We start from the raw sequence: 22,905 nt of genomic DNA, 5'->3' as shown, positions 1-22,905 counted from the left end.
CACTTTGTCAAGTGGGTGGGGTAAGTTTATGTCCCTCTTCCCCTCTGATCCCCTTTTGACTGAGGGAGCGAGTCTACTCCAATGTACACTTCAAAAAATCTCTATATCCCAAAAGTCAGCTTGATTGGGACGTCAGCAAATCGTGCTTAACTCTAGTGTATGATATATGCATGATTGTGTATATGTTGAGATTTAATCGCATACTTGTAGCTACAAAGTTCACAGACTGTCAAAGTTTATACTATTGATATTTTTTCATTTGTGTAATTTTATTTTTCTCCAAAAGATATACCTATAGGATTTTATAGATTTTCTCTAACACCTTCTATGCATATATAATGGTGCATAAAACAAATTTATAAGTAAAAGGGGTTTAAATAAATCAGTTGAGTTATCAAGGGCTTAGTATGTTCTAATTAAATCGTATGCACGAGTTCCGCCATTAGTGGGCGCTCGTGCAACGTAACTCGAATGTCATCTGAATCCGAATCCTAAACATGACACGGACAGGCATTAGACAAGGTGAAATAAATAATAGGCTAATTAAAGACAAAAGGGAAAATGTTTATGCAAACGTTTTATTTGCCACATTAAGTTGCAGTGACATACAGCTTTGATAGGGTGTACCAAACACCATCTAACTCAACATATATTAACACACAAGTAGTGTAATGTTAATTATTTTATCAGTGCTTTTGGATTTTTTGTTTATTATTTTGGCAGATTAACAAACTTTGTCTCCAGCAGAGTGTAGATGTTATGCACACCGAGGCAGAGGCATCACTCCATGTTTACACATTTGTCTTAAGGTAGTTACGTCTTTTAAGTATTTGCCTTTCTGACATGAAAAGGAGATCATGTCCTCATGTGGTGATCGTTTCCCGTCCACGCCATCGCAGCTCTATACCTCTTTTATCCATTTCCTCCACCATCACTGAACAAGGCTCTGAAACAAACATCTCACTGTCACAATATACATCCATTGATTAATCAGCACAACCTACTTCGACTACAAGATTAAGATAAAACAACAAATGTACAAAACGTAATGCTGTGAGAGGTTTGAAAGCTACACACATCTTTGGTAAAAATGGTGTAGCATGTCCATACATACTTAAACACGTAGAATATCCTTTCCATTCGCCTTGCACACAGGTCAAGTAGGGGGAGCCTTCCATTGTGAACTTTCAACTTTCTCCCCATAACTGTATTCATTTTTTGGTATTTCTATTGTATCTGCATTTTCCTGGTGTGGTGGTGGCCCACATTCAGTTCTCACTGAAGGCAAAACAAAGACATCTCTTTATTTTTGTTTGACCGTATTCACTCAGCCAACGCTTCATTAATGAATCTCAATATTGTCAAGAATATTATTATATTTTTATAATCTCAAAATATTGGCTTTTTAAAAAAAATGACCCTAATGACCTGTGTTGAAACGCTGATTGCTAAAAGTTGGTACAAGGGTTAACGTTTTGTTCAAGTCTCTAATGTTAATATGAGAAGGCACATCTAATATAAAGATAATAGAAAGGAGTCACTTGCGCTTCAGCCTGGTTGGTGCTCACGGAACAGGACGCAAAAATCAAGAGAGGAAACCCAAGGTCTAGCTAGGACCAAGGAACAGGACCGGAGCACACAACGTTTTAAATAATTTATTACTGATAAATAACGACTAACGTTTCGACGCCCATGCGTCTTCTTCAGAGTCAAACAGAGTCCTGTTCCTTGGTCCTAGCTAGACCTTGGGTTTCCTCTCTTAATATAAAGATAAGTTATTAGCACTTTACACAAGTTATATTTATAAGCTTTTACCCTATGTGGCCTTAGTTTCACATTTCAGAAATGAACCACTCCGTTTGACAGGCACGTTATTTCTCTCCGTCCTCTCAAAATCAGACCTTGTCCATCATGCAAGATTTAATGTGTGTCCAGGTATGATTGCAACTTCAGACTCTATGATAATTTTCCCTGTGAGGTTTGCAACACATACCTCTAAACAGAAACAAGAAACACAGAAAAATCTGGTCAGTTTAGTGTCCCTGGCCTCCACATCAAAACAAATCTTGGTCCAATCAAAAGCTCTTACTTTCTATGTCTTTAGGAAACGGGCTGCTCCATTCTCTATTTGATTGACAGGTGATTTCTCTCTGTCCTTTTAATTTCAGCCCTTGTCCATGAAACTATTAACTTGTGTCCAGGTTTGAACTGACCCTCAATATCTGGCAATCACTCTATTTTTATGTTGTTCTCTGTTGTATTTAGAAGCAGTGTTGGGCAAGTTACTTTTAAAAAGTAATTAGTTACAGTTAGTTACTTCTTCCAAAAAGTAACTAAATTAGTTACTCAGTTACAAATTATAAAAGTAACTAGTTACTTCAGAAAGTGACTATTGCGCTATTAGCGTAACACTCATATTTTATATTTAGGGATTTATTGTACATGAGCTCTAATTGAAAAAGCAACAATCACTGTAATCAGACATGCATATCATTATTATTTGTTTACAAGATAGTAAGGAATGTTTAATTTGTGTTTCAGTGTGTTACCTTTTGTTGAGACATCCATGATCATTAATTGAAGAAAGAGAAATATCTTACATTTCATTTTAAGCTGTAAAACATGACAGATGGCTTCTTTACAATGTTAATAAATAGTATTGATTGAATTGCCTGCCAAATATGGTAACTCCTAATACTCCTAACACAAATCAGTGCAAAGATTTCTTTATTAAACACAAACTAGTATTGACGAAAAACACCAGTTACCTGTTTTCCAAAAGACAAATTCATAAACACTCTTAAGACCGGTTGCAATATGAATCTTTGAAGTCTGTGTAATGTAGATGAAAGCAACCTCCCCCTTTCCTTCCGCCCCATCAAACAGGACTTTTGTTCCTGGGACTTTTTGGACTTTTTGACCCTGTTTATTTTTTCTTCTTCTTGTTTGTGTGTTAATATTAGATAAAGTTCAATTTAATTCCCTCAATAACATTTGTATAAAAATATTATTGTAAAAAACAAATTATTTATTTACTTAGACTTGTCAAATGAAGTGCAGTCTGTCTTGATTTAATGTGAAAATGTTTCATGGATGGTATAAATACTTATGTGACCAGGGCTGTTTTGTTTTAGTATCTAAAATATAAAGTAGTAACTGATTGATTCACATTATAAATGTTATAAAATGTTTCAAATGGGTTGTTTAATGAGTAAAATAAATGCATTGACTTAACAGTACCTAGCAAAATGTAAGACTGAATAACTGTAAGACTTGAGAAATTAGATAAATGCCAGGCAGTCTACTTGAGACCCTGAGAGGACAAAGGACCTCTCTGGAAATTAACATTTGAACTTACCCTTGTGCACTATAGAGACGAAAGTATCACCTCCGAGTCATCCTAATCTACATTTCATTCCTTCTCCCCCATGCGAAGATCACCAAAAACTCACCCAAGAATCTAAATGATTTAATGTGAATGATTATCATCGAGTATTACACGTTTGGTATCATTTGAAATGTCTCAGTGCGACTGGTACAAATGTCTCATTTCCAAATAAGTAAAACAAAAGGTAATAAGGTTTTTAAGAGTTTAGAGATGCTGGCACAAAAAGGAAGGTGGTCTCTAGACAAATGGTCTCCTACCCCACAAAAGGTGTCAACACTGAATGTAAATTCCCATTGTTAGCAGATGTTTCAATGTGAAAGAGGTTCTGTCTATATAATGAAATGCAACGAGAAGATCGGGGCCTTTTCTGTAATTCAGATTAGCCCGTGAGTAAGACTCTCAGCTTCATGTATTAATGTTGGGTTCGTATATCTTCTCTTTATTCCAGAACATTTGATGTTTTGTGTCGATTATCTTTGAATTGATTATGAAATTGGCATAATACATTTACCTGACATAATAAATTGTTACATTTGATTATTCTAACTGACTTTGACATTTTCATTAAAGAGTTAAAAAGAAGTGTCAAACATTCGCTCACATTTAATGATGCAAAGATATCATTAAAACCTTTTAATTTATGGAGTCAGATAAAATAACGAGAGAATACATATTCAAATCTATTGCATTCATATTCAAATACTTTGCCTAGAGAAAAGACAATAACACGTAAAGACCTTCCACGCTGGTCGGATGCCGGCTTTGGGCCGATCGAGCGCGAGTTTACAGTTAAAAGGGATACTACATTTAGTATCTTTCTTGCAAGAAATCCCAAACAGACCAAACTGAATTGGGAAAAAGAGTTTTATTTTTGATTTGCTCCATTTGTTTTTTATTGGTAGTACAGCTGATGCATCAGTGATGTTCTATTCTCCTTGTCACACACACTCAGGCAAATTTATCTCTCCATCATTACAGAATTGTATTACGGGGATACTGCCTATTAAATGTTTGCCCCTCTGACATGCAAACTCGATTCTATCCGTATGTGGTGAGAATATCTTTTCCCGTGGACCCCATCGCCACTGTATACCTCTTTTATCCATTTCCTCCACCGTCACTGAACAAGGCTCTGAAACAAACATCTCACTGTCACTGTTGCAATATACATTCATTGATTCATCAGAACCAGAACAACTACAAGATTACATCAAACTTACAAATAATGATAAACAAATACAGTAAGAAAAGCCTAACGTGTCTTTGATGTATATGGTTTAAAGTGTTCATACTTACTCAAACACTTAATATTCCCTCTCCATTCGCCATGTTCACAGGTCATGTATTTGGAGTAGGGGCGATGCTGAACCAGTGTGTATTTATTAAAGCAGATGTATTCAACTCTCTCCCCTGAATTGTATTCAGGTTTTGTCATTTCTGTTGTATCTGCAAAGTCTACTTGTGGTGGTCGCTCACATTTCCCTGAGGGCAAAGACATTTTTTTTTATTTTAATCTTTTAGACTTTTTTTTAGATCACCAAGTAAATGTGGCCTTAATACATCTCAATATCAGCCACATGACTTTTTTTTTTTTTTTAACAGTCTTAAAATCAACAGAACATGTTTTTAATTTAATGTGCATCAGGAATGAGAATGAGAATATAAGGTCATTTTAATAAAATGCTTAACTTTCTGATTTGAAAAGATCTGGTGTGTATTTTTCTATATAATATAATAAAAAAAATAATTAATTAATATAATCAAATAAAATGTGGCTGCCTTTGTGGTAGAAAGGTTTTTTTATTTATTTATTTTTATTGGTGCTACCTGACTAGAGAAAACAGAGAAAAAGGGGCTGTTGTCTTTCCTTTTGCCCAATAGGTAGGCTATAGGAAAACTTCGACACCCATATTGGACAGGACATGTTGCCATCCAAGGCCACTCCCACCAGTCTGACCAAAGTCAAATATATCCTTGCTTTAGTAAGAAATACACAATAGTGTTTTGTTCCAGTGTACAAAAATTCAAAGACTAATGTTTGGCGGGAGTTATTTTCGTTTCCAGTGAAGGATCCGGAGAGAACACAGCAACTGAACCTTACTGTCTGTAATCTCCCTTTCACACGGGATGACTACGAAACGGAGGGGAAAAACAAAAAAAAACTGCGGTTTCATCAGTTCTGTCCAGCTCCCTGAAGGAATACACTGAATACACAATTTGTGCCATAAATGCTGTTAAAAAGTAGACAACATACAATACAAATTTCAGTGATAAACCTTCTCTTACAATGTGCTGTATATCGTTTACTTTTATGCAAAGCAACATTCAGGGGCGCGATGTGACTCACCTAAACAAGAGTCACGTTGGTCTTTTCACGTGAAGGAAACGCTTGATGCCTTGCATGATTTTATTCAAAAAGATACAGAATATAAATACTTAGGATGTTAAAATATGTTTTCAGAACTGTGCACTGATTGTTTTTGGACAGGTTATGGAGTCAGTCACAGCATATTTCGGCTATGAGTGAAACGCAGCGCTGCGTCTGAGTTCCCGCGTTGAACATGATACAAGCTCCGCCACGAGATCCAGCGCCGTTACGGTGGAAACGGCACAACAGAGACTGGTCAATTACAAAATGTTCTGGTCTAAATGTTACATTTTTTACTTCTAAAAAATGTTAAACGAGCTATGTATTAAAAACGATATAAAATATGCTATAGGCTACTGTAAAATGTGATAGAAAATAAAAGAATCATCATGTCAACCAGTTGTTGTGTGGAGTATTTTAAAAATGTTTAGAGGATTTTAGTTAATCCGTAAACTTTAATTCATGTATGAAGTAAAAAAAAATAAAGGTAGTATTATAGTAAAAAGGAAAAGCCCATTATGCTGGGTTAAATCAACCCAATATGCTGGGTAAAATGAACCCAACATGTGTTCTGTCCTATATTTATGCAGCACTTGGGTTGAAAACAATCCAAATTGAATTGTTTTTAACCCTGTGTTTTTTTTAAGATTGCAAACATGGTTCATTTAGCTACATATTGTAACAATACAAAGCAGGCCGATAATCAGTGAACTTGCACTTTAACATGAGCAATAGTGATGCTTGCAAAAACTTGTAAACCTGTGAACCTTACCTCTTACACATTTAGGAAATGGGACATCCCATTCTCCAGTTGGCAAGCAGGTGATTTTACTCTGTCCTTGTAATTCCGATCCCTTCCCAACACATGAAAGAGTTATTGTGTCTCCAGGTCTGATTGAAACCTCAGACCCCGGGCGTCCGTCTGATCTCATGTTTACTGGCAGGTTTGCGACACACATTGCCTCTAAAGAACATAAAGATTTGATAAATCAAGCATCCTCCATGTGAACAACAGATCTATCACTGATCTATCTTTGTCCAATCCAAGGCTTTTGCCGTCTGTGTCCTTACCTTCACATTTAGGGAAAGGGCTGCTCCATTCTCCATTTGGCTGACAGGTGATTTCTCTCTGTCCTTTTAACATCAGCCCTTGTCCATTGCATGAAAATATTAACTTGTGTCCATGTTTGGCAGGACCCTCAATATCAGGGGATCGCTTCATTTTTAAGTCTTCCACTGTTGTGTTTAGAAAACATGTTGCCTCTAGAGCAGTGTTCTTCAACCCTGCTCCTGAAGGACCCCCAACACTGCATGTTTTCTTTTTCTCCCTAATCAAACACACCTGATTCAATTCGTCAGCTCATTATCACATGGGTTAATGAGCTGATGAGTTGAATCAGGTGTGTTTGATTAGGGAGAAAAAGAAAACATGTAGTGTTGGGGGTCCTTCAGGAGCAGGGTTGAAGAACACTGCTCTAGAGAAAGTAGACATCTGATCACATATTTATCCACAGAGAATAATTTATAAGTTATGTGGCCCAGTGTTTTGGATTCACTATACTACTGAGTTTCACTGTGTACTACTGAGTAGTGGTTTAGCATAACTAAATTTTTCAATCTGATGTTACCTGCATTTTTGTGTTTGTGTTTTAGTATAAGTAAATATAGGCCTAATGCACCCTTTACACTCTTAAAAATAAAGCTTCTTTATTGACATCTGGTTCCATGAAGAACCTTTAACAGTCTTTTCTTTATAGTGGAAAATGGTTCTTCAGATTTTTTTAAATGATCTTCACACTAAGAAAAATGGGTACCTTTAAGAACTGTTCACTGAAAGGTCTTTTGGGGAACCAAAAATGGTTCTTCTGTGAAAACCCACTTTTGACTCTTTAGTTTTTCTGAAGAAAATTCAAGTGGTTTATCCATGCAAAACCCGCTGTCACATTGCTAGTGCGTAACTATGTTGCTTCCTGGTCCAAGTCAAGAGAGACTTACATGCCAATGAGTTACGTTCCAAAAAACGTGATGTAAAAGTACTGACAACTAATTAAATGCTTTTACATAATGTGACCTTATCTCTTACACATTTAGGAAATGGGACAAGCAAGTGGTTTTACTCTGTCCTTGTAATTTCGATCCCTTCCCAACACATGAAAGAGTTATTGTGTGTCCAGGTCTGAATGAAATAATTTTAGAACCACATTTAAAACCGTGTCCAGGTTTAACTGGACCCTTGAGTTCAGGGAATCGCTCCATTATTAAGTCTTCCACTGTTGTTTTTAGAGGGAATGCTCAGTGTCCTTATCTGGACTTATCTATTTATGAGAATATATGTCATATTTCTTAATATACAATGGCAACTATCAGACTTACAGTTTTTTTTTTCAAAGGTGAAATTCATATTAGGCTAATTCACAAAATTAACTTTGCCCTACAACCACAATAGGCTATCTGGTACATTTCAATCGCACCAGCATCTAATTTTTTTTATATATATTTTTTTACTTTCGCTGTGTAGTGTAGACTGAGGCTAGTTAGTTGTTAATTAACTTCACGCTAAGAGATAAAATAGGACAGCAAACAAAATCTTAAAGTATTTGCCAGTTTGGGACAGAGTTCATGTGTGCGTGTATTGAGTGGTAGATGTTTTAATGAATAAAGCATAAAATAATGCATTAATTGTTTTATATAAATTACAATATTTTTTCAACATTATAAAAAAAACATTTCATTAGTTAAAACAAACCTTAAATATTTAAAGCATATATATTACTGTAGTATCTCTTCATACCTCCACATTTTGGATATGGGTTATCCCATTTTCCACTTGACAGGCATTCAATTGTGCGTTGGCCGTACATCTTCAAGTTCACATCTGTGCATCGAAAAACTAAGATATGTCCAGGTTTATAAGGTGAAACGGTACCTGGATGTCCAATTAAAATGTCAACATTGATGAGTTGTTCGCCCTCACATGTTACTTCTGTAGAAGAAGAAATACAATTCAATCAATATAAAAAGATAGATGTTATAGTTTTACTGGAATAAAGAGCAGTTTAATTGTATCTCATATAAACTAATGGCATGAAAAGGGGGGAAAATATATTAAAAAACATGCTTTTTTTGTACAACATAAAACATGCTATTTTTTTGTATTGTGTTACCTTGAGCTGTTGAGACATCAACGATCGTTAATAGAAGAAAGAGAACTCTCTTAAAATATTTCATTTTAAGCTGTAAAACATGAAATATTGCTTAGTACAGATTCCAAGACTAATAAACAGTATCGACTGAACATGGAGTATTTAAAGAATTACACTTTCCTTATTTCCTATATATTTCTTTAGCACTAAACCTAAAATAGTATGGATGGAAAATTCTGATATTACCTGTTTTCCAAAAGATCCAGAAAGACCAGTTGCCATATGAATCTTTGAAGTCTGTGTAATGTAGATAAAGGCAATCTCCCCCTTCCTTCTGCCCATTCAAACAGGACTCAGCTCCACCCCCAATGATTAGGCTATATGAAAACTTAACAGTGTTCTTTTATTTAAGGGCGAAATCTGTAATTTTGCATTATTTGAGACAATAATATGACTAAATAGATGTACTGCACAATTTCACGCTCCAATTAAACTATTGAGTTTGAATGCAAAAAGGCTCACAAAAATGTTCTGAGCTTAAACAGCACAGAACTGTAACTTGTTCTATGTTTGTGCGTTAATATTAGCTGGAGGTTTGCAATTTAATCTATTTAATTCTATTTGTGACCAAAATTTTCTCTTTAGTATGAATTACATTTTTATTTATTATGTATTTAAAATAGACTTGTCAGCTCTGTAAGCATAGAAAACATATCAATACAGATGTTTACTATAAATATTAAAAGTTCTGTTATTTATGTATTATTGCTCCTAACTCATGGTCAGCATACATATAAATATGTCAGTGGTCACATTTGTAATCGGCAGGAATCCCAGAGCACAATTTCATTAAATGGCACAAAGTAAAGAAAGTTTAATAACTCATGCATTTCCTTACCCCCATATATATATATATATATATATATATATATATATATATATATATATATATATACACAATTAAAATAATCAAGTGTGTGTGTGTGTGTGTGTGTGTGTGTAAATACATATATATATATATATATATATATATATATATATATATATATATTTACACACACACACACACACACACACACACACTTGATTATTTTCAGCTTTCTCTTTGGTCTTACAGGCTTTTTGCATTGTACACAAATGCTCACTTAGCTGGCATTAAATGAGTTAATGTCGTTTTCATACATGCATATAATGTTGCTTTTATCATTTATTTAGTTTTAATTGCAAGAATTCCCAAACAACGAAACTGACTTGGGAAAAAGTGTTTATTTTGATTTGCTCCATTTGTTTTTTATTAGTACAGCTAATGCATCAGTGATGTTTTATTCTCCTTGTCACACACACTCAGGCAAATTCATCACTCCATCATTACAGAATTGTATTAGGGGGATACTGCCTATTAAATATTTGCCCCTCTGACATGCAAAGGTGATTTTATCCTCATGTGGTGAGAATATCTTTTCCCGTCCAGCCCATCGCAGCTCTATACCTCTTTTATCCATTTCCTCCACCGTCACTGAACAAGGCTCTGAAACAAACAACATCTCACTGTCACTGTAACAATATACATTCATTGATTCATCAGCACATTTCAAGACTACAAGATTACATCAAACTTACAAATAATAATAAACAAATACAGTAAGAAAAGCCTAACGCATCTTTGATGTATGGTTTAGTGTTCATACTTACTTAAACACTTAATATTCCCTCTCCATTCGCCATGTTCACAGGTCATGTATTTGGAGTAGGGCTGATGCTGAACCAGTGTGTATCTATTAAAGCAGACGTATTCAACTCTCTCCCCTGAATTGTATTCAGGTTTTGCCATTTCTGTTGTATCTGCAAATTCTACTTGTGGTGGTCGCTCACATTTCTCTGAGGGCAAAGACATTTTTTAGTTTGTTTTTAGATCACCAAGTAAATGTAGCATTAACACATCTCAATATAAGCCAGAGGCCTTTTTTATGGCCTTAAACAACAGAACATGTTTTTAATGTAATGCACATTAAATTAATGAGAGAATATAAGGTAATTTTAATAAAATGCTTTCTGCTTTGAAGAGATCGTGGTTGGATTTTTTAATATAATAAATATAATATAATATAAACTAGCTCTAAATTAGCCATTCTGAAGAAAGTTTAAGTTGCATTTATCCATGCAAAACTCGTCGTCATGGAGCTAGTGCAAAGGTTGTTTTGGATGGTTGCTGATGAATTACATACCAAAGTTGAGCACAAACTTTAAAGGAGTAATTCTCTGCTGGCAAAATGACTCAATAAAACGTGTCTGTCTTTGTGGTAGAAAGGCACTTTTCTTTTGTTGAAATTGAAGCTACCTGATTAAAGAAAACGGGGCCACTGTCTTTCCTTTTGCCAAATAGGCATAGGTAAAGGTCAACACCCATAATGCACTGGGCATGTTGCCAACCAAGGCCACTCCCACCAGTATGCTCCTAATGGATAGACTTGATCAGAGTCAAATACAGCCTTGCTTTAGTAGGAGATACTTCTTATAGCAACTTCTTAGAACACAGCGACAGAAAATCTGAAAAACCTCCATGTCTGTAGCTTCCCTTTCAAACGGAATGACTATGAACACAGTGTTTAAGGACAAACGGAGGGGAAAAACTAAAAGAAACTGCTGTTCCATCAGTTCTGTCCAACTCCCTGAAGGAATACACTGTTGTGTAGAGAAATCTGTTTCCATAGTGATCCATTTTTACCATAATGCTGTTTAAAATGTAGACAACATACAAATTTCAGTGATAAACCTACTCTTATAATAACCGTTCTGTTAATAACCCTCTGTCGGTCCAACTGTTTGTGGGCAGGAATACAAAAATGCGGAAATACAATCTGATCTTTTCACAAAAGCCTTGGAGTTTTTATCGTCATCCAGCAGACTTTTGCTGATGAATAAAGTGGAATTTCTCTGTCCAGGTAAAACAGAGAAAGAGTAAACATTGTTCATTAACATATACTACAGACAATGTAACAATACAAAGTGGGCTGAAAATCGGCGAACCTACACTTTATTATGAGCAATAGTGCTGCTTACAAAAAACTCGACTAGTAAACCTGTGAACCTTACCTCTTACACATTTAGGAAATGGGACGTCCCATTCTCCAGTTGACAAGCAGGAGATTTTACTCCGTCCTTGTAATTTTGTTTCCTTCCCAACACATGAAAGAGTTATTGTGTGTCCAGGTCTGATTGAAACCTCAGGCCCCGGGCGTCCGTCTGATCTCATGTTTACTGGCAGGTTTGCGACACACATTACCTCTAAAGAACATAAAGATTTGATAAATCAAGCATCCTCCATGTGAACAACAGATCTATCATTGATCTATCTTTGTCCAATCCAAGGCGTTTGCATTCTGTGGCCTTACCTTCACATTTAGGGAAAGGGCTGCTCCATTCTCCACTTGGCTGACAGGTGATTCCTCTCTGTCCTTTTAATTTCAGCCCTTGTCCATTGCATGAAAATATTAACTTGTGTCCATATTTGATGGGACCTTCAATATCAGGCAATCGCTTTATTTTTAAGTCTTCCACTGCTGTGTTTAGAGGACACGTTGCCTCTAGAGAAAGCAGACATTAGATCACATATTGATCCACAGAGAATAATTTATACTTTATGTGGCCCAGTGTTTTGGAGTCACTACTGATTTCCAATGAGTAATGGTTTAGCATAACAATTACATTTTATGTCATATGGCATTGAATAAAAGCTATTGTTTACACAAAAATGAAAATTGTGTCATCATTTACTCACCTTCAAGTTGTTCCAAACCTTTATAAGTTTCTTCTACTGAACACAAAATACATTTTCAGAAAAGAGCAAAGCAAACAGTTGCTGGTCCCCATAATATGGTTTCCCATGGGGAATGGGGAAAGGCACTGCTTGGTATCCAACATTCTTCAGAATATCTCTTTTTGTGTGTGTGTGTGTGTGTGTGTGTGTGTGTGTGTGTGTGTGTGTGTGTGTGTGTGTGTGTGTTCAGCAGAAGAAAGAATTTCACCAAGGCTAATAACAACTTGAGGGTGAGTAAATGATGACAGAATTTTCATTTTGGGTGAACCATCCCTTTAAAGATGGAGTATAGGTCTATCCTTAACAACCTAAAGACAAATTCAGTATGGTGTCTGTCCTGACTAAGGTCTGATAGTTCGCTTGAGATGCCATGTTTGCATTTTAAATGTTGCTTGCATAAGTATGAATACATCAGAATATGTCTACTTTTAAATGACCATTAATAGGAAAAGATTCTAGGATTCTTATGACATCTTGCAGGGGCAGCGCATGGCTCTGTGACATGATGTCACATGAAGTCGGACTGCATCTCTACCACTGGGAAATCTAATTCATTTATGTGAATCTCTGAACCAAGTTTTTTTATTCCTATGCTGCATTTTACCTAGCATATACAAAATGATTGTATAAAATTAACAATAAAAGAATTGTAGCAAAATACATGGTCTTATAAAGGAATTGTATAATATAAAATAATATGAATTTATTAATTAACATTATTTATGTAAAAAAATATTATAAAATAAAATGTATAGGCAATAATATATTAAAATAATACAACCTGAAATATAATAAAATAGAATGTATAATATTATAAAATAATATAAGCACATTCATATTAATTATACAAAATATTTTGTAGCAATATGCAAAATGGTATATACAAATATTATATACAGAGTGTTATTTATTTGAGTGTCAGATGTCTTTTGTTATATTAAATTTGAATATACCCTCTGTGGCCTTACCTACACATTTGGGAAATGGGCTGCTCCATTGCCCATTCGACAGGCAGGTGATTTCTTTCGGTCCTTGTAAAATCCGAGCATAACCAGCACATGAAAATGTCAACCTGTGTCCATATTTGATTAATTCATCATAATCAGGGAGACCCTCCACTCTCATGTTTCCCTCTGTCTTGTCTGGGACACATGATACCTCTAAAAAAGAAAAGAAAAAAAGTCTAGTTTCAGTACTTCAGATTGCAACATCCACAAGCACCAAAGCATTTATATCAGGCTACTCAGCCACTTAAACAGGTAAAAATTATGTAGGATATTCAACATACAAAGAAAAATTCAGTCTGATGTCACCTGCATTTTTTGTGTTTGTGTTTTAGTATAAGTAAATATAGGCCTAATGCACCCTTTACACTCTTAAAAATAAAGCTTCTTTATTGACATCTGGTTCCATGAAGAACCTTTAACAGTCTTTTCTTTATAGTGGAAAATGGTTCTTCAGATTTTTAAAATGATCTTCACACTAAGAAAAATGGGTACCTTTAAGAACTGTTCACTGAAAGGTCTTTTGGGGAACCAAAAATGGTTCTTCTGTGAAAACCCACTTTTGACTCTTTAGTTTTTCTGAAGAAAATTCAAGTGGTTTATCCATGCAAAACCCGCTGTCACATTGCTAGTGCGTAACTATGTTGTTTCCTGGTCCAAGTCAAGAGAGACTTACATGCCAATGAGTTACGTTCCAAAAAACGTGATGTAAAAGTACTGACAACTAATTAAATGCTTTTACATAATGTGACCTTATCTCTTACACATTTAGGAAATGGGACAAGCAAGTGGTTTTACTCTGTCCTTGTAATTTCGATCCCTTCCCAACACATGAAAGAGTTATTGTGTGTCCAGGTCTGAATGAAATAATTTTAGAACCACATTTAGAACCGTGTCCAGGTTTAACTGGACCCTTGAGTTCAGGGAATCGCTCCATTATTAAGTCTTCCACTGTTGTTTTTAGAGGGAATGCTCACTGCAGTGTCCTTATCTGGACTTATCTATTTAAGAGAATATATGTCATATTTCTTAATATACAATATCAACTATCAGACTTACAGTTTTTTTTTTTCAAAGGTGAAAATCATATTAGGCTAGTTCACAAAATTAACTTTGCCCTACAACCACAATAGGCTATCTGGTACATTTCAATCGCACCAGCATCTAATTTTTTTAATATATTTTTTTTACTTTCGCTGTGTCGTGTAGACTGAGGCTAGTTAGTTGTTAATTAACTTCACGCTAAGAGATAAAATAGGACAGCAAACAAAATCTTAAAGTATTTGCCAGTTTGGGACAGAGTTCATGTGTGCGTGTATTGAGTGGTAGATGTTTTAATGAATAAAGCATAAAATAATGCATTAATTGTTTTATATAAATTACAATATTTTTTCAACATTATAAAAAAAACATTTCATTAGTTAAAACAAACCTTAAATATTTAAAGCATATATATTACTGTAGTATCTCTTCATACCTCCACATTTTGGATATGGGTTATCCCATTTTCCACTTGACAGGCATTCAATTGTGCGTTGGCCGTACATCTTCAAGTTCACATCTGTGCATCGAAAAACTAAGATATGTCCAGGTTTATAAGGTGAAACGGTACCTGGATGTCCAATTAAAATGTCAACATTGATGAGTTGTTCGCCCTCACATGTTACTTCTGTAGAAGAAGAAATACAATTCAATCAATATAAAAAGATAGATGTTATAGTTTTACTGGAATAAAGAGCAGTTTAATTGTATCTCATATAAACTAATGGCATGAAAAGGGGGGAAAATATATTCAAAAACATGCTTTTTTTGTACAACATAAAACATGCTATTTTTTGTATTGTGTTACCTTGAGCATTTGTTGAGACATCCACGATCGTTAATAGAAGAAAGAGAACTCTCTTAAAATATTTCATTTTAAGCTGTAAAACATGAAATATTGCTTAGTACAGATTCCAAGACTAATAAACAGTATCGACTGAACATGGAGTATTTCAAGAATTACACTTTCCTTATTTCCTATATATTTCTTTAGCATTAAACCTAAAATAGTATGGATGGAAAATTCTGATATTACCTGTTTTCCAAAAGATTTGTTCACGAACAGTCTTAAGACCAGTTGCCATATGAATCTTTGAAGTCTGTGTAATGTAGAAAAAGGCAATCTCCCCCTTCCTTCTGCCCATTCAAACAGGACTCAGCTCCACCCCCAATGATTAGGCTATATGAAAACTTAACAGTGTTCTTTTATTTAAGGGCGAAATCTGTAATTTTGCATTATTTGAGACAATAATATGACTAAATAGATGTACTGCACAATTCACGTTCCAATTAAACTATTGAGTTTGAATGCAAAAAGGCTCACAAAAATGTTCTGAGCTTAAACAGCACAGAACTGTAACTTGTTCTATGTTTGTGCGTTAATATTAGCTGGAGGTTTGCAATTTAATCTATTTAATTCTATTTGTGACCAAAATTTTCTCTTTAGTATGAATTACATTTTTATTTATTATGTATTTAAAATAGACTTGTCAGCTCTGTAAGCATAGAAAACATATCAATACAGATGTTTACTATAAATATTAAAAGTTCTGTTATTTATGTATTATTGCTCCTAACTCATGGTCAGCATACATATAAATATGTCAGTGGTCACATTTGTAATCGGCAGGAATCCCAGAGCACAATTTCATGAAATGGCACAAAGTAAAGAAAGTTTAATAACTCATGCATTTCCTTACCCCCATATATATATATATATATATATATATATATATATATATATATACAATTAAAATAATCAAGTGTGTGTGTGTGTGTGTGTGTGTGTGTAAATACATATATATATATATATATATATATATATATATATATATTTACACACACACACACACACACACACACACACACACACACACACACTTGATTATTTTCAGCTTTCTCTTTGGTCTTACAGGCTTTTTGCATTGTACACAAATGCTCACTTAGCTGGCATTAAATGAGTTAATGTCGTTTTCATACATGCATATAATGTTGCTTTTATCATTTATTTAGTTTTAATTGCAAGAATTCCCAAACAACGAAACTGACTTGGGAAAAAGTGTTTATTTTGATTTGCTCCATTTGTTTTTTATTAGTACAGCTAATGCATCAGTGATGTTTTATTCTCCTTGTCACACACACTCAGGCAAATTCATCACTCCATCATTACAGAATTGTATTAGGGGGATACTGCCTATTAAATATTTGCCCCTCTGACATGCAAAGGTGATTTTATCCTCATGTGGTGAGAATATCTTTTCCCGTCCAGCCCATCGCAGCTGTATACCTCTTTTATCCATTTCCTCCACCGTCACTGAACAAGGCTCTGAAACAAACAACATCTCACTGTCACTGTAACAATATACATTCATTGATTCATCAGCACATTTCAAGACTACAAGATTACATCAAACTTACAAATAATAATAAACAAATACAGTAAGAAAAGCCTAACGCATCTTTGATGTATGGTTTAGTGTTCATACTTACTTAAACACTTAATATTCCCTCTCCATTCGCCTTGTTCACAGGTCATGTATTTGGAGTAGGGGTGACGCTGAACCAGTGTGTATTTATTAAAGCAGACGTATTCAACTCTCTCCCCTGAATTGTATTCAGGTTTTGCCATTTCTGTTGTATCTGCAAATTCTACTTGTGGTGGTCGCTCACATTTCTCTGAGGGCAAAGACATTTTTTAGTTTGTTTTTTAGATCACCGAGTAAATGTAGCATTAACACATCTCAATATAAGCCAGAGGCCTTTTTTATGGCCTTAAACAACAGAACATGTTTTTAATGTAATGCACATTAAATTAATGAGAGAATATAAGGTAATTTTAATAAAATGCTTTCTGCTTTGAAGAGATCGTGGTTGGATTTTTTAATATAATAAATATAATATAATATAAACTAGCTCTAAATTAGCCATTCTGAAGAAAGTTTAAGTTGCATTTATCCATGCAAAACTCGTCGTCATGGAGCTAGTGCAAAGGTTGTTTTGGATGGTTGCTGATGAATTACATACCAAAGTTGAGCACAAACTTTAAAGGAGTAATTCTCTGCTGGCAAAATGACTCAATAAAACGTGTCTGTCTTTGTGGTAGAAAGGCACTTTTCTTTTGTTGAAATTGAAGCTACCTGATTAAAGAAAACGGGGCCACTGTCTTTCCTTTTGCCAAATAGGCATAGGTAAAGGTCAACACCCATAATGCACTGGGCATGTTGCCAACCAAGGCCACTCCCACCAGTATGCTCCTAATGGATAGACTTGATCAGAGTCAAATACAGCCTTGCTTTAGTAGGAGATACTTCTTATAGCAACTTCTTAGAACACAGCGACAGAAAATCTGAAAAACCTCCATGTCTGTAGCTTCCCTTTCAAACGGAATGACTATGAACACAGTGTTTAAGGACAAACGGAGGGGAAAAACTAAAAGAAACTGCTGTTCCATCAGTTCTGTCCAACTCCCTGAAGGAATACACTGTTGTGTAGAGAAATCTGTTTCCATAGTGATCCATTTTTACCATAATGCTGTTTAAAATGTAGACAACATACAAATTTCAGTGATAAACCTACTCTTATAATAACCGTTCTGTTAATAACCCTCTGTCGGTCCAACTGTTTGTGGGCAGGAATACAAAAATGCGGAAATACAATCTGATCTTTTCACAAAAGCCTTGGAGTTTTTATCGTCATCCAGCAGACTTTTGCTGATGAATAAAGTGGAATTTCTCTGTCCAGGTAAAACAGAGAAAGAGTAAACATTGTTCATTAACATATACTACAGACAATGTAACAATACAAAGTGGGCTGAAAATCGGCGAACCTACACTTTATAATGAGCAATAGTGCTGCTTACAAAAAACTCGACTAGTAAACCTGTGAACCTTACCTCTTACACATTTAGGAAATGGGACGTCCCATTCTCCAGTTGACAAGCAGGAGATTTTACTCCGTCCTTGTAATTTTGTTCCCTTCCCAACACATGAAAGAGTTATTGTGTGTCCAGGTCTGATTGAAACCTCAGGCCCCGGGCGTCCGTCTGATCTCATGTTTACAGGCAGGTTTACGACACACATTACCTCTAAAGAACATAAAGATTTGATAAATCAAGCATCCTCCATGTGAACAACAGATCTATCATTGATTTATCTTTGTCCAATCCAAGGCTTTTGCCGTCTGTGTCCTTACCTTCACATTTAGGGAAAGGGCTGCTCCATTCTCCACTTGGCTGACAGGTGATTTCTCTCTGTCCTTTTAATTTCAGCCCTTGTCCATTGCATGAAAATATTAACTTGTGTCCAGGTTTGACGGGACCCTCAATATCAGGGAATCGCTTTATTTTTAAGTCTTCCACTGCTGTGTTTAGAGGACACGTTGCCTCTAGAGAAAGCAGACATTTGATCACATATTGATCCACAGAGAATAATTTATACTTTATGTGGCCCAGTGTTTTGGAGTCACTACTGATTTCCAATGAGTAATGGTTTAGCATAACAATTACATTTTATGTCATATGGCATTGAATAAAAGCTATTGTTTACACAAAAATGAAAATTGTGTCATCATTTACTCACCTTCAAGTTGTTCCAAACCTTTATAAGTTTCTTCTACTGAACACAAAATACATTTTCAGAAAAGAGCAAAGCAAACAGTTGCTGGTCCCCATAATATGGTTTCCCATGGGGAATGGGGAAAGGCACTGCTTGGTATCCAACATTCTTCAGAATATCTCTTTTTGTGTGTGTGTGTGTGTGTGTGTGTGTGTGTGTGTGTGTGTGTGTGTGTGTGTGTGTGTGTGTGTGTGTGTGTTCAGCAGAAGAAAGAATTTCACCAAGGCTAATAACAACTTGAGGGTGAGTAAATGATGACAGAATTTTCATTTTGGGTGAACCATCCCTTTAAAGATGGAGTATAGGTCTATCCTTAACAACCTAAAGACAAATTCAGTATGGTGTCTGTCCTGACTAAGGTCTGATAGTTCGCTTGAGATGCCATGTTTGCATTTTAAATGTTGCTTGCATAAGTATGAATACATCAGAATATGTCTACTTTTAAATGACCATTAATAGGAAAAGATTCTAGGATTCTTATGACATCTTGCAGGGGCAGCGCATGGCTCTGTGACATGATGTCACATGAAGTCAGACTGCATCTCTACCACTGGGAAATCTAATTCATTTATGTGAATCTCTGAACCAAGTTTTTTTATTCCTATGCTGCATTTTACCTAGCATATACAAAATGATTGTATAAAATTAACAATAAAAGAATTGTAGCAAAATACATGGTCTTATAAAGGAATTGTATAATATAAAATAATATGAATTTATTAATTAACATTATTTATGTAAAAAAATATTATAAAATAAAATGTATAGGCAATAATATATTAAAATAATACAACCTGAAATATAATAAAATAGAATGTATAATATTATAAAATAATATAAGCACATTCATATTAATTATACAAAATATTTTGTAGCAATATGCAAAATGGTATATACAAATATTATATACAGAGTGTTATTTATTTGAGTGTCAGATGTCTTTTGTTATATTAAATTTGAATATACCCTCTGTGGCCTTACCTACACATTTGGGAAATGGGCTGCTCCATTGCCCATTCGACAGGCAGGTGATTTCTTTCGGTCCTTGTAAAATCCGAGCATAACCAGCACATGAAAATGTCAACCTGTGTCCATATTTGATTAATTCATCATAATCAGGGAGTCCCTCCACTCTCATGTTTCCCTCTGTCTTGTCTGGGACACATGATACCTCTAAAAAAGAAAAGAAAAAAAGTCTAGTTTCAGTACTTCAGATTGCAACATCCACAAGCACCAAAGCATTTATATCAGGCTACTCAGCCACTTAAACAGGTAAAAATTATGTAGGATATTCAACATATAAAGAAAAATTCAGTCTGATGTCACCTGCATTTTTTGTGTTTGTGTTTTAGTATAAGTAAATATAGGCCTAATGCACCCTTTACACTCTAAAAAATAAAGCTTCTTTATTGACATCTGGTTCCATGAAGAACCTTTAACAGTCTTTTCTTTATAGTGGAAAATGGTTCTTCAGATTTTTAAAATGATCTTCACACTAAGAAAAATGGGTACCTTTAAGAACTGTTCACTGAAAGGTCTTTTGGGGAACCAAAAATGGTTCTTCTGTGAAAACCCACTTTTGACTCTTTAGTTTTTCTGAAGAAAATTCAAGTGGTTTATCCATGCAAAACCCGCTGTCACATTGCTAGTGCGTAACTATGTTGCTTCCTGGTCCAAGTCAAGAGAGACTTACATGCCAATGAGTTACGTTCCAAAAAACGTGATGTAAAAGTACTGACAACTAATTAAATGCTTTTACATAATGTGACCTTATCTCTTACACATTTAGGAAATGGGACAAGCAAGTGGTTTTACTCTGTCCTTGTAATTTCGATCCCTTCCCAACACATGAAAGAGTTATTGTGTGTCCAGGTCTGAATGAAATAATTTTAGAACCACATTTAAAACCGTGTCCAGGTTTAACTGGACCCTTGAGTTCAGGGAATCGCTCCATTATTAAGTCTTCCACTGTTGTTTTTAGAGGGAATGCTCACTGCAGTGTCCTTATCTGGACTTATCTATTTAAGAGAATATATGTCATATTTCTTAATATACAATATCAACTATCAGACTTACAGTTTTTTTTTTCAAAGGTGAAAATCATATTAGGCTAGTTCACAAAATTAACTTTGCCCTACAACCACAATAGGCTATCTGGTACATTTCAATCGCACCAGCATCTAATTTTTTTAATATATTTTTTTTTACTTTCGCTGTGTAGTGTAGACTGAGGCTAGTTAGTTGTTAATTAACTTCACGCTAAGAGATAAAATAGGACAGCAAACAAAATCTTAAAGTATTTGCCAGTTTGGGACAGAGTTCATGTGTGCGTGTATTGAATGATAGATGTTTTAATGAATAAAGCATAAAATAATGCATTAATTGTTTTATATAAATTACAATATTTTTTCAACATTATAAAAAAAACATTTCATTAGTTAAAACAAACCTTAAATATTTAAAGCATATATATTACTGTAGTATCTCTTCATACCTCCACATTTTGGATATGGGTTATCCCATTTTCCACTTGACAGGCATTCAATTGTGCGTTGGCCGTACATCTTCAAGTTCACATCTGTGCATCGAAAAACTAAGATATGTCCAGGTTTATAAGGTGAAACGGTACCTGGATGTCCAATTAAAATGTCAACATTGATGAGTTGTTCGCCCTCACATGTTACTTCTGTAGAAGAAGAAATACAATTCAATCAATATAAAAAGATAGATGTTATAGTTTTACTGGAATAAAGAGCAGTTTAATTGTATCTCATATAAACTAATGGCATGAAAAGGGGGGAAAATATATTCAAAAACATGCTTTTTTTGTACAACATAAAACATGCTATTTTTTGTATTGTGTTACCTTGAGCTGTTGAGACATCCACGATCGTTAATAGAAGAAAGAGAACTCTCTTAAAATATTTCATTTTAAGCTGTAAAACATGAAATATTGCTTAGTACAGATTCCAAGACTAATAAACAGTATCGACTGAACATGGAGTATTTCAAGAATTACACTTTCCTTATTTCCTATATATTTCTTTAGCATTAAACCTAAAATAGTATGGATGGAAAATTCTGATATTACCTGTTTTCCAAAAGATTTGTTCACGAACAGTCTTAAGACCAGTTGCCATATGAATCTTTGAAGTCTGTGTAATGTAGATAAAGGCAATCTCCCCCTTCCTTCTGCCCATTCAAACAGGACTCAGCTCCACCCCCAATGATTAGGCTATATGAAAACTTAACAGTGTTCTTTTATTTAAGGGCGAAATCTGTAATTTTGCATTATTTGAGACAATAATATGACTAAATAGATGTACTGCACAAATTCACGCTCCAATTAAACTATTGAGTTTGAATGCAAAAAGGCTCACAAAAATGTTCTGAGCTTAAACAGCACAGAACTGTAACTTGTTCTATGTTTGTGCGTTAATATTAGCTGGAGGTTTGCAATTTAATCTATTTAATTCTATTTGTGACCAAAATTTTCTCTTTAGTATGAATTACATTTTTATTTATTATGTA

At 34.7% G+C, this 22,905-nt stretch overlaps 3 protein-coding genes and 1 long non-coding RNA gene across 4 annotated transcripts; all 4 read right to left on the bottom strand.

The window, feature by feature from the left end:
* Positions 1–567: 567 nt before the first annotated feature.
* On the bottom strand, positions 568–2,535 carry LOC311085020. The gene is made up of 3 exons (XR_014606709.1): positions 1,816–2,535; positions 1,115–1,278; positions 568–946 (listed from the first exon to the last, which is right to left on the bottom strand). It is a non-coding gene; the product is annotated as an uncharacterized lncRNA (long non-coding RNA).
* Positions 2,536–4,234: 1,699 nt separating this feature from the next.
* LOC311085009 (complement factor H-related protein 2-like) lies at positions 4,235–9,453 on the bottom strand. The gene is made up of 7 exons (XM_084117393.1): positions 9,146–9,453; positions 8,921–8,990; positions 8,548–8,739; positions 6,828–6,992; positions 6,529–6,720; positions 4,685–4,870; positions 4,235–4,520 (listed from the first exon to the last, which is right to left on the bottom strand). Exons 1-7 carry the CDS (start codon positions 9,239–9,241, stop codon positions 4,327–4,329), a joined length of 1,095 nt encoding a protein of 364 aa, XP_083973519.1. The 5' UTR covers positions 9,242–9,453; the 3' UTR covers positions 4,235–4,326.
* Positions 9,454–10,146: 693 nt separating this feature from the next.
* On the bottom strand, positions 10,147–15,938 carry LOC311085007 (complement factor H-related protein 3-like). The gene is made up of 8 exons (XM_084117391.1): positions 15,798–15,938; positions 15,570–15,642; positions 15,198–15,389; positions 13,685–13,876; positions 12,292–12,483; positions 11,993–12,184; positions 10,592–10,777; positions 10,147–10,427 (listed from the first exon to the last, which is right to left on the bottom strand). The coding sequence occupies exons 2-8, from the start codon at positions 15,634–15,636 to the stop codon at positions 10,234–10,236; spliced, it is 1,215 nt and encodes a 404-aa protein (XP_083973517.1). The 5' UTR covers positions 15,637–15,642; positions 15,798–15,938; the 3' UTR covers positions 10,147–10,233.
* Positions 15,939–16,806: 868 nt separating this feature from the next.
* Positions 16,807–22,596, bottom strand: LOC311085008 (complement factor H-related protein 2-like). Its single transcript, XM_084117392.1, has 8 exons — positions 22,466–22,596; positions 22,241–22,310; positions 21,869–22,060; positions 20,356–20,547; positions 18,953–19,144; positions 18,654–18,845; positions 17,252–17,437; positions 16,807–17,087 (listed from the first exon to the last, which is right to left on the bottom strand). The coding sequence occupies exons 2-8, from the start codon at positions 22,302–22,304 to the stop codon at positions 16,894–16,896; spliced, it is 1,212 nt and encodes a 403-aa protein (XP_083973518.1). The 5' UTR covers positions 22,305–22,310; positions 22,466–22,596; the 3' UTR covers positions 16,807–16,893.
* Between the last annotated feature and the right edge of the window lie 309 nt (positions 22,597–22,905).

The sequence above is a fragment of the Abramis brama genome (genome assembly GCF_963993115.1).
Source record: "Abramis brama genome assembly, chromosome: 6".
Taxonomy (NCBI): Eukaryota; Metazoa; Chordata; class Actinopteri; order Cypriniformes; family Leuciscidae; genus Abramis; species Abramis brama.
This window is presented reverse-complemented; position numbering and strand designations above follow the sequence as displayed.

Coding starts and splice junctions, on each gene's coding strand:
- LOC311085009 (XM_084117393.1), bottom strand. CDS start 9,241: ATGGGCAGAAGGAAGGGGGAGATTGCCTTTATCTACATTACACAGACT. Junction 6,993..8,547: donor CCCATATCCAAAATGTGGAG/GTATGAAGAGAT, acceptor TAAACACAACAG/TGGAAGACTTAAAAATGAAG. Junction 6,721..6,827: donor CCCTTTCCCTAAATGTGAAG/GTAAGGACACAG, acceptor TATGTTCTTTAG/AGGCAATGTGTGTCGCAAAC.
- LOC311085007 (XM_084117391.1), bottom strand. CDS start 15,636: ATGAAATATTTTAAGAGAGTTCTCTTTCTTCTATTAACGATCGTGGAT. Junction 12,185..12,291: donor CCCTTTCCCTAAATGTGAAG/GTAAGGCCACAG, acceptor TATGTTCTTTAG/AGGTAATGTGTGTCGCAAAC. Junction 10,778..11,992: donor ATTTCCTAAATGTGTAAGAG/GTAAGGTTCACA, acceptor CTTTGCCCTCAG/AGAAATGTGAGCGACCACCA.
- LOC311085008 (XM_084117392.1), bottom strand. CDS start 22,304: ATGAAATATTTTAAGAGAGTTCTCTTTCTTCTATTAACGATCGTGGAT. Junction 18,846..18,952: donor CCCTTTCCCTAAATGTGAAG/GTAAGGACACAG, acceptor TATGTTCTTTAG/AGGTAATGTGTGTCGTAAAC. Junction 17,438..18,653: donor ATTTCCTAAATGTGTAAGAG/GTAAGGTTCACA, acceptor CTTTGCCCTCAG/AGAAATGTGAGCGACCACCA.